The 16,334-nt window shown below is 44.1% G+C and overlaps 2 protein-coding genes across 3 annotated transcripts in view; one reads left to right on the forward strand and one right to left on the reverse strand.

The window, feature by feature from the left end:
- The first annotated feature begins 1,406 nt into the window (after positions 1-1,406).
- Positions 1,407-16,334, forward strand: part of col5a3a (collagen, type V, alpha 3a) — a 68,761-nt gene continuing 53,833 nt past the window's right edge. The window contains exon 1 of the mRNA XM_061748612.1: positions 1,407-1,516. The gene's annotated coding sequence lies outside the window, so the exon portion shown is untranslated. The remainder of the gene's footprint in view (positions 1,517-16,334) is intronic.
- On the reverse strand, positions 6,689-15,583 carry rdh8a (retinol dehydrogenase 8a). Of its 2 annotated transcripts, XM_061749816.1 has the most exons (7): positions 15,246-15,583; positions 11,605-11,703; positions 11,341-11,502; positions 9,130-9,309; positions 8,931-9,024; positions 8,119-8,302; positions 6,689-8,046 (listed from the first exon to the last, which is right to left on the reverse strand). In XM_061749816.1, the coding sequence occupies exons 3-7, from the start codon at positions 11,489-11,491 to the stop codon at positions 7,819-7,821; spliced, it is 837 nt and encodes a 278-aa protein (XP_061605800.1). In that variant the 5' UTR covers positions 11,492-11,502; positions 11,605-11,703; positions 15,246-15,583; the 3' UTR covers positions 6,689-7,818. The 2 variants fall into 2 exon arrangements, with proteins under 2 accessions (XP_061605800.1, XP_061605799.1); XM_061749815.1 differs by lacking the exon at positions 11,605-11,703 and having other exon boundaries at positions 15,246-15,582.

Consider the following 16,334-nt stretch of genomic DNA (forward strand, 5'->3'; position numbering starts at 1 on the left):
GTTCAGGGGAGTGGGTGATCATGAGTGGGGTCCTACACGGCACTCATAGGCGACCTGACCTCTGGCACATGCTACAGCTAGTCTATTCTGCGCAGGTCAGGGGAAAAGGCAGAGGGCCGGGATGTGGGAGAAAGGGATCATGCCACTAATATGGAATACAAACTCTTGGCTTTGATTCCACTGGAAATATTTGGCACTGTACATGTGAAAAGCTTTTGTTGCATTTTTTTATTTTTATTTAAATGCTCAGTGTTTACAATTTAAATTATAAATCAGACTATTAAAATAAAAAAAATTGAAAGTATATATATATATATATATATATATATATATATATATATATATAATATAAATAAGTTAATCAGATAGAAAGGGTCATTAAGATGAAGCACAATTCAACAGCAGCAGCAATAATAAACAGAGTTGAATAAATTCATGAAGTTTAACTCAAAACCGATCATTAATATCATTGTAATGGCAGAATTCTGTTCAAACATTTCTTGTACAAATTGCGCAGCTGTACCTAATGTTCTGGTCAGTGAGTGCACATGTTTTTTTTTCACTTCACATTATAGTTATTGCACAGAATTTTGGTACTCTGAGACCATAAAGATCCTCCTTAAAATGTGCAGCCTGCATGTTCTCCTCGTCACTTCATTATTTCGTGCATAAGATAACCTGACTCCTTATCCACCTTCGGCTGCAGATTACGGCATATTGCACGCGGAGTTGCTACTTTTGAGTTCTTTTTCCTTTATCAAACCGTCTCGAACTGCTTCAAGATGTTGAGTAAAATATCCTCTTTATGTTGCAGCATTTCCTCTGAGGAGGAGTTCAGGTTCGCAAAGCTGTGCAGGATTCGTGGCTGGGGGAGAGCTTGACATCATAGTTAATGAGCTGATGAGATAAAATAAAAAGATGATAAACAAATCAAAGCTGAAACAAACGCACCACGTTCAGAAAAGTGAAGGGTGGAAAAATAGAAGCAAAAATGAGTGTAATCTAATTTGCTGTAGTTAAAAAGACAGACGTGAGGGGGGTGTGAGATAAGGGGTGCGAGGGAGAGCGGCCAAATGACAGAGGAGTGTTTGTCTTCTGATTAGGCCCAGCCAAATGGAGGCGACTCACCAATGGAGATAACCAACAAAGGCGTCTCTTCACTGAGGACAAATCGACGAACATCTTTTCACGGTCAATAGATGGAGGCATTCTTTTGTTTTGATGAGGGGACAGGGTAAGGGAGGAGGAGGGGGGGTGAGGGGGGGAGAAAAGAAAAAAAAAAATCAATGGACGCGGCACACAAAGATTCCCTTCATCCCGCTTGCAGCGGAGGCCGTCGATCAAAATATGCACGCTGGCTGCACAGCATGCACTCAAAACATTTTCATTGCTCTGCAGGCTTAAGTGCTTGTTGAACCTTCAGACGTTGGAACAAACATCTCAAAACCTTTCTGAGTACACAAAGACGCTGAGTGTAAGGAAATATTACAAACAAAATGTCAAGAAACTGCAAAAGGTAAGGTGGCTTATGTTTGAACAAGAGAAATTGAGTCCTTTAAGATGATTTTTGAAGGAAGAAGGTTCAGGGAGTTTTAATGTGTATTTAGCGCTTGGCGTTTGCAGGATATTTAGATGTAAAAAATGTAGTGAGGTGGGCGGAACAGGTGTTTGAGGGCCTTGTAGGTGGGGAAAAGTATAGCGGAACCTTAAAGGGTTGCTGGTCAACCTTGGATTTGTTTGGACTTCAAAGCAATCACGTCAGTAACGTCAACTGTACACAATCAGGTTGAAGTAATGTTCTAAATGGCCAAAGCAACTTTTTCTAGTATCCGGGATGTAATATTGTCTCTATGATGCCTGAGCAAACATGAAACATGAATTAAAATCATCCATGCATTCCTGAGTTCCAGATGTTTTCCAGCTGAGAGGCCTGAAATCAGGTCATTTGAATTTCTCGAGCTTATCTATGTCACTAGCGAAGATCTCCGCCTACCTCTGTGCTTCGGAGGCAGCGTTGTCAACGTAAACACGTGTGCTCTCACAAGGAGGCAACCAATCAGAGGAAAGGGGCGGTCTTAGCCAAATACGGACAAAGTGGGTACAAAACTGGGTCAAACAGAAGTAGCTGTTAGAGGGGCCTTTTCTGGACACTTGTATGTGTTTTGAAATTAAATTGACACTTTTATACAAAGTCCATGTTAGAGAGTCGCTCTATGGAGGTATATAAGACCAAAATATGGGCCTTTTAATAGTCTTTGGTCACACAAGTGTACAAAGAAGTTCCTTGCTTATTGTAACGTGGAACAGTGCAGTCAGTGGCTGGCTAAGCTAGAGCAAGTGGCTAACGATCAACAGTTAACTTCAGTGCCTGTCACTAACTAAACAAGCTCGGAATGTTGTTCTGTTCTGCCAGTGTACTGTTTATTCTTCTCTTATCATCCATTGTTCAGTCTGGTACAAAAGCCAAAGGAAAAACCTCAATGCAAATGCGGACAAAAAGTAAACATGTCCTGTAAATCTGATACACCACATTGAAGAGTGTTGTTAACAACCCTTCCAAATTTGAATCATTAAATACAATTGCCGTTTTAGCCACGCACCCTAAAAATCAAGCGAAAAGAAATGGTGAAAAACATTTTAACGCTTTCGGACTACTATTCAGCAACAACATCATTCTCAGTCTTTGCATGTCTACATTTGTCATGCATTTAAAAGCAAATCCATGATTTCACTTTTCACCTATCCAGACGATTCGAGTTTTGGTGCCACTTGGAGGCATACTAGGTGTGTCAGAAACGTTTCTGGACCGCTGTCAAAAACTATTTCTTTCAAATCCAAACTACAAGTTTTTCCCTTCGAAATAAGTAATCCCCTAGGAGTCTAATTCACTTTCTCAGCCTTCTCTGCCATCCTTTCATGCACTACTAGAAGGATTCTTCCAGGATCCGCCGCAGTTTCGTCGGCACGGATATCTTGATGTCTTCAAAATCTTCAAAAACGTGTCCCCTTAATGACGCCCTGTCTGTGACTTTGGGAAAGAAAGAACAAAAAAACAAATAGAAATCACAGGAAGCCATGTTGAGTAAGTTCCTCTCCGCTGGGAACTGTCAGATGCTCAGGGCATTGTGAGTAGGCGTGAGTCTTCGCATACATCGTTTGGGTTTGAAACATACTTTATCTTTTGTGACACCAGTCCTGGAACCTTTCTGACACAACATTCAGGACATTTGAATATCGATGCTCCACTCTCAGCAAGTGGTTTCGGGGGTTTGGAACTGGAAGTCCCTGACATGAACTCTGGATCAGCTACTTGATTTTCAATCCATCTTGATTGAGGACAGCCATAAAGGAGCCTGTTATAATTATCTAGCCTGGAGGTCGTAAAAAAGGAGCGAATAAAGGTTTTTGCAGCCATGAGGGATCACTCATCAACGAGGACATGGGCTGCTTTGGTGATCTCGTTGGCGGATAATGCGGCGTTGAGAATGTCTACAAGGTCATAGATTTTGCGGGTGTGGTTGGAGCAGTCAATGTTGATGGAAAAGTGTCCAAAATGAGGATGGGAGTGCCTGTGTCCAAGACTGACGGGTTGCAGTGAGTGCGAAATCCAGACGGGGAGGCACTCTCACAATATGCACATGTGCTTAGTGTTCATGTGCGCCAACTTATCAAATATCACATTGGGACTAAAGGAAAACGACATGCTTCTCTTTTGGGGTAATTCACATAGGATACGTTGACACGGCAGGTCAATTCCGATTTGTTCGCGCAAATGTGACGCGTTTGATTTTTTTGCATATCAATGTGAATCGTACAATCCTGATTTGATGTGCATATAAATCAGATATGTATCCAATGCGACTGCAGTCCGCCATCAACATGTTTGTTGTTTTCCTCATTGTCCTGCTTTTTTTTTTTTTTTTTTAACCTTCCAACAAGAGTGTCAGGTGCAATATTACACCCATATTACATCATTGTTCAGAATAAAAGTGCAGGATCACATTACCTGGTATCAGATGACATTGTTTCCCAGCCTTGCGCAATTACCCGTAATGCTCTTGTTGGGGAATGACAAAACTGGTACGCACACTAATCACAGCCGCGGGATCGGACAGCAGACTTAGATTGTTTATGTTCTGGTCTGGGGAGAATGCGAGCGAGCTAATCACGTCACGCTCGCCACAATAAGTCTGACAAACACTGTGCATGACTCGTCTCTTTTGATATATGGTCCCAAATGATCTCGCAAACAAGCGTCTGGAGTCAGAACCAGAGAGAATGACCCCCATTTCTTGCCTTGCGCGAATAAACGCGTTGAGTGCGCAAGAGGTCAGCGCACAGCAGGTCAAAATGGACGGAAGCGAAGAGAGAGCAGACAGACTGCGGAGTCCGGCGAGATGGATGTGCACAGTTTCTTTCTCGCCGCCGCCTCTGTTGTTTTAATGGACACCCACAGGACAACTTGGCCTTCTCCTTGTTTTGACTTGAGAAAGATTTATGGTCGTCCCCTCATACTCCATATTAGGTCAATGTATATCACAGGCTCATCTTATGGAATGATAAGCAAGATATCTAGAAAAGCTCTATTGAACCAGTAGTTTATAGTCGAAGTTAATAGTTTGGACACTCCTGGTTTCAGGAGTGCGTATGGCGCTCGTAGTAACACACGATTGAGAGGTTTTGATTTCATCCTAAATCATCACGAAACGGACTTTTTGGTGGTTGCTTGAAATAAAAACTGATTCCATTCATCCATTTTTTTTTTTTTTTTTTTTTACAGCACTTTAGGGTTACAGGTGAGCTGGAGCCTATCCCTGGTCGCCTGTCAATCACAGGACACATAAGACAAAACACCATTCACACCTTTGGACAATTTAGAGTCTTCAATGAACCTAAATGCATGGTTTTGGAATATGGGCGGAAGCTGGAGTACTTTGGAGAAAACCGGAGTCGAAATTCAAACATAGAACCTCAGAACTGTGAGGCAGGCGTGCTAACCACTCTTACTGGATTTTATTAAAAATATGATCTCCAAGACTTAATTACTTTTATGGAAAAATCCCATATCTTTTTCGTTCATCCAAGGCCCGACCCTGCTTGTCTTCCGAGATCAGGCGAGCATATAGCCATGTGTGGCTGACTGTCAACATGTTTCTGGAAAACGATTTTTTAGTGTATGATTGTATACTAAATCTAGCTGCCTACATTCGCATTCAAATGCTGTCCTGCACCTTCTTTCTGCATGTAGTTGAATTGAAGGGATTCAATAAAAAGAAAAAAAGCGTCTGCTGCTGAGCCATGCTGACCTGGGATCAGGCTCAAGCACTGTGTCTAGACAGCCGCTCCTTTTAATGCCGGCATCCCGAAACACTGCAAGCCTTTCCTTTGCCTCGTCTGGGTCCGAGTTTTCCGAGCCTAGTTCTCACAATTTCCTGACCTTGAGTCTTTGTTGCTAGGGCATCCAGTCCATCTCGTCACTCTCCGAACGAGACTTATGTGAGGTGCTCCTATATTGCGACAATGGGAGAAATGAGGATGCTGGAAAGTGGATTAACCAGCAACACAAGGGAGCCGGCCAATTGCATGCACATTAAATATTCGGCCGGCATGCCAAAGATAAATATGGAGGCACCGCTCTTTATTATGTAGCCAGGCTGGTAAACAAGCTCACATTCAGCTCTGTGAGTTTAGTGCTTCTGTACATGTGACAGGGTCACAATAAAGAGGAGACCTCAACACGACATGCCGCCCTCATTATGTTGCAATTAGGCCCTCGATTGTGAAACAATGGTTTGATGAGCGCCCCGTTTCAATGAGACTTCTCTGCAACTCCTGTGTTCATTCAATTAGTAAACAGCTCTTCCATTCAGGCACCCCCAAATTTCCACTTTCCCAAATCCAAATCTAACCCCCCCCCCGAATGGGACCCTGCCCTTCGCCTCCAGCGTCCCAACATTGGCATCCTCAGAACACTCGCGACAAACAAGACTACCCCCTCCCCTCCAACTCCCAACCCCTGCAGCCCCCCCCCCCCCCCCTACACCCATTTGATTGTGATTGACAGTGTCTTTGTTCCATTGTGGGGAGCTGTCGCCTCTGATGAAGACACAAACACAGCGGCGAGGAGCTCATTGTACAGCGCACTGAAACAACAGGTCTGCAACCGGTTGCGTGGTCCTCTCATCGTGACGACGGCCAAGTGTGCGAGAGTGTGGACGCAGGGTGTCACCATCAGGACAAAAAGCCCCGAACGAGGTCCCGGTCTGGTGGTACTAAAGGCGGTCGGCTGCCGAGGGGAGGCTCGAGGCTCGCCGTCATTAGGGCGCACCCCTCCTCGGGGATGGGAACCAGGTCACATTCTCTCACACGGCACAAAGGAGGGGTGCATGCCCGAGAGGGGCGGGGGGTCCGAGGGAGTTTTCTTTTTTTTTTTTTTTGATGGGTAGCAGGCCATGACCTCTTTATATCCATCAACAGATCACTAACTCGGCCCACGGTCGTGCACATAAAACGCATTCACACACACAAACACATGCTAATGGGCATGTGCACAGGGACAAATGCAAATCCCCCCCCACCCCCCCCCCCCCCAAAAAAAAGTATTTCTGCACGAGGCCTCTTAGCTGAAAACTCAACTATGACATTTAGTTGACACTACGCAACTGTCACAATACATTGTTTTAGCAAATCATCATTAAATATACATTTATTTTATGATATGCAGACATAAGAGGATACAGGAATACACCATCTTTCATTTGATTATATTCATTTTTTTTGTTGCTAGATAATATAGCTGTCCTGACTTCACAACTAACTTTAAGCTAATTCCCACACAATTATTTGCACTCTTATCTGTTTTTATACACATATTCCAGTTTATTGCATTTTATATCCACTCAACTTTCCTTTTGTCTAACAGTTATTCATCACTTCAATTGAAAATTGATTGCATGATAGTTGACATTTTTAATGTATTAGTTTTATTCCTGTGGTCTTTGTTCATATTTTTGTAGAGTGTCCTTGAGTGCCCTTCAGGGCACCAAGAAATAATAATAATTTAATTATTGGCTATGATGATCATTATTCTTCTTATTGGACAAGCCGCGTCTCATTTCAGGAATTACATATGAATCTGTCCACTTGCTGATGATCCTTGGTGACTCTCTGAGGGAAAGGTTGTGAAATATTGCCACCTATCGCTCAGAGAGGAGCCTCACAGCGAGGAAAACTGGCACGTGGACAAATAAAAAAAAACAAAAAACTTATTCTCAAATGTGTGCCTGTAAAGGGTCAATCAGATTTGTATTTAATTAGAAAAATCAGTTTGAAAAATTAAAAAATATGCGATTTACCCCCAAGAAGCCTCGAAAAGCAACATGATTCAAATTCATCAAAATTCTGATTCCACAGCAGTTACGACAAACGTGACGTTAGGGGGCGCCACGCGATAACATTTATTCTTCCTGATCCAGTTCACACTTCTGCAAGGCTACGCGTTAGCGTTATTATGTCTTTTTTTTTTTTTTTTTTTTAAATCATTATTACGATAGTTACTTTGCTGCTCTCTGCAACTGAGTTCATCTTTGTGCTTTGCCGAGTGTCCGGGGGACTTTGTGCGTTTCCTAAAGTTCATCCCTCGCTGCAGCGATGACTAAAGCCCTGACTGTTCTCATTTTCAATAAAATTATATTTATGTATCTGTTCATGTACCGTACACTGTCGGATCAAGGTGCCTTCTTCTTTTTTTTTTTTTTTTTTTGCGTAACGACTGATTCTGTTTGCCAAGCTTGAGGGTGGAAAGGGGGGCAAAGGTTCTCAGTTAGGCGAAACGGTGCGTCGGCGCAGGCAACTGCACGTCAGGCACTTGAGGATGCTCATGGTGATGTGCATGAGAGGTCCAAAATTAAAAAGCAGGTTGTAGAAGGTGTTGACGGACAGACCGCCGGTCTCGTCGGCGTACTTCAGGGCCACGACGGGGGTGTACAGGCTGTTGGTCAGATTCCTGAAGCGGGGGCTGCTCGACTCGATCACCTTCTTAGTGCACTGGAGGGGACGACAAGCGACGTCGCGTTGGCCTTCGTATTTTTGTCACAATCCAAAATTGTTCTTACTCACTTTGGCTATGTCCTCCGGCGTCTGACCCATGGCTTCGAAGATATCTATAGACGACGGCAGGTAAACGTCTTTAAAGTAACGAACCGTGTCGGCGTCCACGCCCGGATACTCCATCTTGGCCACGTCCTCCATCATCTTCGTCTCAAACTCCGTGTGCACCGGACCGGGCTCGATCATCGACAACCTGACGAGGGGACACGTGGAATCGTGAAGAAAAGACAAGACGGCACGGCACGGTGGCAAGGCATGAGCGTTTCACAAGCCTTCCTCGACGGAGCATCTCATTTCTACTCGAAGAGTCCAGTTGCCTCAATTCAACCTTTGTGGATTACCCAGTGGCGGTTCTAGGGGGTGATGAGGGGTACACCGTGCTTGGGCCACAATGTGCCCCCCCCCCCCCCCCCCCCCTTGTTTTGGGTCAATCCAGCCCCAAAAATGACAAATATACCACCCAAGATGTTTTGGGACTGCTATTGTTTGGCGAAATGTTCAATCAGCCTCCCCAATGAACAGATTTTGATAGTTTGAATTTACAAGCTTAGTTGTTTTTGGACTGATCTTGTCTAGGAAAAGGTTCAGTCAGAACACCCGCCGCCCATCACCCACCCCCCGTTGCCAACTGTACTCGTTCGGGGGTGCAAACTACGGCCCCTCTGAGAAACCAGTGGGCCCCGAGCTGCCCCCCACTGCTAGTTGCCATAGCAGAAATGCTTTATCCCTCTCTTTCTCTCTGCCCAATGTCCTTCTCCTCCCACAACACAACAAGTCGAGGCGGGAAGCCACCTGAGTGTTCTTCAATCAACAGACATTACCTGACGTTGAACTTCATCAGCTGCACGGCCATGCTCTCGCAAAAGCCCTCCATGGCAAACTTGGAAGCAGTGTAAACGTCGTTGAACACAACTCCTGACCCAGGACCATCAAAAGACGACAAAATGAATTGATGGACGAGTCAACCCCGTATCTGATAGCATGCCAGTAATCATCCTTGGCATAGGAACGGACGCCTACCCTGAAGACCCATGACGCTGCTCATGACCACGATGTGTCCGGACCGCCTCTTCTTCATGTCCGGCATCACCTCTTTGATCATGCGCACGACGCCGAAGAAGTTGGTCTCGAACACTCGCTTCATCTCATCGATGCTGATGCTCTCCACGGGGCCCAGCAAGCCCACGCCTGCGTTGTTTACTGTCAAGAGAACATCAGAATCGGGACTACAGTGAAACCCGCTTCATTTCTGCTAGCCAAGGCGATTGCCTGACTAAATGAAGCTCCTCCCTTCACTTCAACATAATTCCTTGGCAGCAAGATGGCACAAAGCGAAATATTTTCATTTGTGAATTGATTGGTTTGGTCTGAGCACAGGTACTGGTACTTTGTTGGGACTTTCTGGTGACCTTAATTGATACCACCACCAGAGGTCAGTGTAAAAGCACAACATAGAAGTGTGATGCAACAGCAGGCTTGGGCAAAGGCCTTGTGGGTCTTGAGTAAAGAGGTGAAGGGGCTTTGGACTTCGCACAAGACGCAAGCAGGCTTTTCAACAGAACCTTTATACACACACACACACACACTCAAGCCTTAGCACATGATCCGACTTTATTATTAAAGAGCTTATTTGGTGCACTGAAGCACAAAATACGTATTAGATCTGCTACATTTCGCTTATTTCCTCATGTTGTCGCTACTACATTTCAGAGAGTACTTTGGGTTTGGTAGGGGTATGGCGTTTATTATGGCAGAGGCCTTTAAAAGGGACATACGATGGAAAATAGATAGCAACAGCAATAAATAATTGTTGCTCGATATTCTGAGTAACTCTCGTGTCGTCATAACAAAAGCCGTACTTGGCATTTGAATGAGACACAACCACCCCTCCCAAAAAATCTGAGTGATTTCAACCAGCGTGTGAAAAGTATGCTGTAAATTCGTATCCATTGTGTATTTTGACAGAAATATGTCAAGGGGCGTTTTATGAAGACACATAGGAACTGTTTTAAAGTGCATAACAATTGCATAATACACATCTCCTTTAATTAAACTCATACGTATACTACATTAAAAATGTAAATATTATTCTATATTCTATCACGGACTCTGTAACTGACTGAATGGTAGATTTACAGAAACTTATCGGGAATTTCCGGAGGTTGCATGTTTTTTGATTTTCCTGTGTTATCCGTTGCGCTTGCTCTCTCAATATACAGGTACATCTCAATAAATTAGTATGCATTTTAATTTATTGAGATGGCAACAGAAGCCCGCAGATGACTAAAAATGTAAGTTAATGTTTTCAAATTTGTAGTGGAACTGTGTGAGGCTTCAGGCTGTCCTTTTTGCATTTTTCAGCTAATAACTCACATCTGTAGTCATCTGCAGGCTTCTGTCGCACAATTTATTCAGGTATGCCATCTGAATAAAATAGAATAAACATATTCTAATTTATTGAGATGGACCTACTGTGTGTGTTTAAATGTGTGTGCATTGTTATAAAAGTGTGATCTAAAAAAAATTGTAAGTGCCGTAAATGCTATAAAAACATGCCTTAAATAGGGTATTTCTCTATAGCGGATTTCACTTATTGCGGGGGTGGTCTGGAACGATGGAGGACGGATTATTGTACTGTGAACTAGGAAATGCGGTATTTGTATCCATCCATCCATTTTCTGAGCCGCTTCTCCTCACTAGGGTCGCGAGGGCGCGCTGGAGCCTATCCCAGCTATCATCGGGCAGGAGGCGGGGTACACCCTGAACTGGTTGCCAGCCAATCGTAGGGCACATACAAACGAACAACCATTCGCACTCACATTCACACCTACGGGCAATTTAGAGTCTCCAATTAATGCATGTTTTTTGGGATGTGGGAGGAAACCGGAGCGCCCGGAGAAAACCCACGCAGGCACGGGGAGAACATGCAAACTCCACGCAGGCGGGGCCGGGGATTGAACCCGGGTCCTCAGAACTGTGAGGCTGACGCTCTAACCAGTCGTCCACCGTGCCGCGGTATTTGTATATGGGGGTTAAATGCTAGGATTCATGTTTTTGTTTTTTTTAGGCAATTGGGATGCATCGACGTTAACAAGCGCCAAGCACTGTCGGGTGATAACTGTACTGTTTACTTCGGGGTCGTAAAATACATTGCTGAATGACTTTATCAGATGTTCTGAAATGATAGAGGCATTCCGCAGATGGGACGTCACGCGGGCCTGATCGACTTACTCAAAATATCAATATGGCGGTCGTTCACGCTGTTGATGCACTGCTTGACCGAATCGTCGCTGCACACGTCCAGCGGCAGCAACACCAAGTTCTTCCCGTACGCGTCTCCCGCCGCCTCCACGAGCTTGTTCTTCTTCTTCAGGTCCCGCATGGTCGCGATGACTACGGGGGAGTACAACAACACAAGCTCTTTAGACTTCTCATTATCTTTGAAATGGCTGCTTTTCTTTTTATATTGGATCTCATTAGACGGTGCAGGTGTACCTAATTTTATGGCTGCTAGTTAACGCTCGACTGACCAGCACCACTGAGGCGGCACGGGGGACTTTGAGCCCTTTGATCTGAGAGGCCACCGCTATGCGACTTCCTCGACACACACCATCAAGCACGCGCGCACACACACACACACACACACACAAAAGTAATCGTGGGGGTCCAAGTTCCTGCGACGAGCATGCCTCACAGGACACAGACCTGATTGGGTTTGAGCTTTACATGTCGGGGCCCACATTAGCCCACGATGACGACCGAACTCACGATGAGCAACGATGTCTATCAACTCGGCTGCGAGGCCTCGCATGTTTCGCTGAGTCGGCAGAGTGACGTTATCAAGGGGAGGACAACACTCTTGCACAACCCCACTCAGCGTTGGTAAACAAGGAGTCGGCCTCGACTGATAAACGTCCTGGCGTCACCTCAGTTGCCTGAGTAAACGTTCGGATTTTTAGATAAAAGTAAACTGTGGTGTAGGTCTCTTACAACTTACATTGTGGGGGGGAAAAACAGCAAGAGTGGACACATTTGTTCACCGTTACGTTAGTTAAAGGCAAGAAATGTCTTCATTTTGGATAATGACAAATTTTACACATAGCAGCCGTTGCGCATTGGCACTGTAGATTTTTAAAAAAGTGTAACTCCTAATTTGGAGTGTTTTTACACCCCAAATGATTACGCTTTTCATTTGACGATGCATGAATTTAATTCTAATCTTGCACTATATGAGGAATGATAGCATCAGAATGTACAGCAAAGGTGGTTCGGCATATCATATATATATCTCTATATATATATCGTATAACTTGTGATGCCATAATTAAGCAGGATGCACTATGAGGAAAAAAACAAAATTTTCTTTGCAAAGCTGCAGCATTGATGGATGTAGAGGTCAGCGTTGGCTTCTAACATGCGCCACATGAAAGGATCTGCGACCAATTGACAGTGTAATTCGGCTGCCTCATTACGGAAAATGTCTGTCCTAATGGGGGTTCCTAATCAATATTTTTTCCTTTATGTGTAGCCATTCGACGGCCTAGCTCTGCCCCTCAACGTCATGGTAACTAAAGCAGTATTTGGCAATGTCAAAACTGCCCCCCCCCACCCATAAATAAATTTAAATTAAAAAAATGTTACGAATGGATGTTAAATGCGCTGTAATTTTTCAAACTATGTCAGAGACCTTTGATTAAGAAAGACTCCAATAGTGAAACAAATATATAATGTGTCTCCTTTAAGGACAGTTGAAGGGGATTTGCAATTAAAGAAAAAAAAAAAATCACTTTTTTTTGTCACATTTGTTAAAACTGTCAGTGGAATTAGCAACATTTCTGCTCCACAGGTACGTTTATTAGTTCTTTTTGAATAAAAAAAAAACAAAAAAAACACTTCAAACCGATAACATTTAGCATGAATAAAACTCCATTATGAATGATAATTGAAGTGCAGTATTTCAGTCATTTTAGCAGCATGGTGTAAAAACCTGTTTCTACTTGGTTGCTGTCACACAAACAGACCCTTGAGCGACTGCCGTATGCGACGGAGATGTTACACTGTACTATATGGTAATGAGGCCCATTGAGGACATTGATATGTCATGCAATGTGTGTCTGCAAGTCCTCAGAAACACTCTGCGGATATCATGTCACATCATGAAGTGAATTCAGTCTAATTTAGCAATTTGCGAGGCCGCGGCGCACACGAAGAAATGTATGTTTGGCGGCCGGACGAACAAGAGGGCCATTGTTCTCCGGGGCTCCTGCAGGAATTACTGCCGAGCCGCTTTAACATTCTTGTACGAACCACACTGTTCTCCGTACACAACGGTTTCTACTGGGTCGCTCTGTTTTTAGCAAACTAAGCGTTGCTTTAATGCAATATTTAATCTTCTTTCCCCAAAGGATCTTAGGGAATTATTGGGTCACCGCCGTTGTTCATAGGGCGACCTCTCAAAAGAAAGCCACAGTCGGGGGAAAAAATAAAAATACTCCGAAGGGGACCATGAATGTGTTTTCATATAATTTGTGGTACATAAAAAATAAGTACAACGTTACCTTGGAGACATTTTTGAGTTGAACATAAATATGTATGATAGGACTGCTGACTGCAGAGTTTAAGTAAGCAGTGATGATAATGCCTTTGGAAATGCTTTAAGGTCAAAACAGCCATGCGGATGTGTGAACGCTTCTAAAGTCGCAAGTATCGATTGTGTTAGCATGTCAATGAGGTTTTGCATTGCTTGTTAGCATTAAGCTACGTGGACTCTTCCGTGGTCGTTTTAAACCCACGTGTAATTCTTTTTGTTTTATGTTTTGTATGATAGAATAAACTTCCACTGGGTGTGGGGCATTTTCAACAGCCGGAAGCCTCTTTTTTGTCTTTATTTTTTTGGGTGATTTGTTCAATATTTGTGCCAAACTGCTGCTGCTACTTGTGAAGCGAGTTGAATCGAGTTCACTGCCACCGAACAGCGCTTGTATCTCCAGTTAGCGTTGACAAGTCAAAAAAAAATAAAAATAATAATAAAATAAAATCAATCAATGTGTCAGTGTTTGTCGCACACTCATGGGCACACATCACGGGTCCAGCCTTGCAAACAATAAAACCGATAAACCGAACGGTTTTATAGTAAAACTCCAGTAGGAATAAGGTGCATTTTTTTTGGGGGGGGGGGGGGGGTAACGAGGTAATAGGTCAGCACGAGGCCGCAGATGTGTGACCACGATGAGTGTGAACGATTGACACCTCATCAGTAACACCTTCTGTCTCTGATTGGTTGCCTTTGTCTTGCGACTGTTTTTTTTTTTTTTAATCAAATTAGAGACAAAAGATGGGGCCAGAGATGGCTGATCTCTTCACAGATCATATTTACATACCTACGAATGACTTCTCATATGCGACATTTTGTTTTTGTTAACTCCCCCTTGAAAATGTGGAATTGAAAACGTCAAAGCGCAATAACAAGCACCAGAGTCACCAGGCAGGGGATTATGGAGAGGGGCTTTTGCTCGAGTGACACCGGTGTGGGACACCCTCCCACGCACCAATGACCACTTCAAACGTCGGAGTGAAAGCCCTCGCTTGTACAGGTCTCACACTTTGCCCCCCCCCCCTTTTAAGCGGTGGCTCTAGGACCGCCACTGTAAGCCCATTAGACACGGAGCGAGCGGTGCAAACATACACAATGGGCAGCGTTAAAAAAAAAATAAAAAATACGGGAAGGGGGGTTCGTGGTGGAGAAGTCACATGAAAGAAGTGACAAGCCTCCTTTTTTTTTCTTCTTCTTCTTACGATGGCGCTTGGAAACCACGTCCCTCCGTAGTCCCCCACCCCCCGTTGTGGGCTTTCACGTGATAATGGTCCAAGCACAACACAAAACAGAGAGGTGACTGATTCCCGATCCTTCCTCTTAAAAGAAAAGAGGGGGGGGGGGGAAGCGATGGATGCCATATGAGCGTGTGGACGCGACACCGAATGCGTGAAAAGTGGGACAGAAGTGCGTAACAGGAGGAACACAAAAAGTAAACACGGACTCTTTTTTTTTTTTTTCCTCTCCAAAGTGAAGCCCACTAATGTGTCTTCTCTAGTTCGGGGGGGGGAAGGACGGTGGAATATAACATGGAAAAGTTTACCATGGTAACGCTTCTTCTCATCTCTGGCCAGCGTGACGGCGATTCTCAGGCCGATGCCGGAGGAGCAGCCGGTGATCAGCACAACTTTCTGCCCGCCGTTCGCCATGATGAGTGTGGATCAGGGCGCCGTGCGGCCTCGCTGCGCTCGTCGGCTCCTCCGGACGCTTTCGCTCGCTCGCTCGCTCCCAACTAAAAGCGGATCGCCGCGGCGGCCATGTGAGCGTCTCAAATGCGGTCACATGCTCGTGGCAGCAGGGTCACGGGGCCGCGGGGTACGTGGCATTGCGAGCGGGCGAGCCCACGCAACGTTTCACTTTATTAAAACCAAGTTACAGTTAAAAAAAAAAAAAGTGGGGGGGGGGGGGGGGGGGGGGGGGGGGTGCATGCGCGTGCGTGCGCGTGACAGAGGGGCAGTGCTTATGTGATTACAAAGTGGGACACAATATGACACTTTTTTTGTGTGCCGCGCAGTATTGACACGCTTTGTTTACAGCTGATATTTCCGGGTCACGTCACGACCAATGAAGTATTCTCGTAACCATTTGATTTTATTCATTTGACAAAAATAATTAGGTGGAAGTTGACACAATCACCTAATTTAACTCGAAGACAAATACACGCGTTATATGATTTTTTAAATTAAAAAAAAAATATATTCTTTGTTGTTAATTACCACGTGTACGCTATAAGACAATATCATACATTAAATTATCACATTCATCTATTATTAATCTATTATTTAAAAAATGGCATAAACATTTTTAATTCCCCCCCTCGGCAGTTTATGGCCATGCCAAAATTCTAATTTGTCAATCAATTTAAATGAAAACCTAAAACATTCAGATTATTCAATACATCCTGGGACCTCCTGTACTTGTCACTTTCCTAGAATTCCCTCTTTTCTCATCTTTCTGGACAAAAGACCAAAGAAAACAACAAAAATCACCTTAAATTCACACTTTCGCAACAGATTCAAACCATTCTCCCACAAAATCCTACCTTATTCTTTTAAATCCACGTTACATGAGAAAATTACCAAATTGTTTTAAACAAACTCAACTCAGATTCTCAATTTGACAACCGAATCTG

This window comes from Phyllopteryx taeniolatus, chromosome 16 (genome assembly GCF_024500385.1).
Source record: "Phyllopteryx taeniolatus isolate TA_2022b chromosome 16, UOR_Ptae_1.2, whole genome shotgun sequence".
NCBI classification, from domain to species: Eukaryota; Metazoa; Chordata; class Actinopteri; order Syngnathiformes; family Syngnathidae; genus Phyllopteryx; species Phyllopteryx taeniolatus.

Coding starts and splice junctions, on each gene's coding strand:
- rdh8a (XM_061749815.1), bottom strand. CDS start 15,351: ATGGCGAACGGCGGGCAGAAAGTTGTGCTGATCACCGGCTGCTCCTCC. Junction 8,303..8,930: donor CTGATGAAGTTCAACGTCAG/GTAATGTCTGTT, acceptor TCCCCTCGTCAG/GTTGTCGATGATCGAGCCCG. Junction 8,047..8,118: donor CGCCGGAGGACATAGCCAAA/GTGAGTAAGAAC, acceptor CGTCCCCTCCAG/TGCACTAAGAAGGTGATCGA.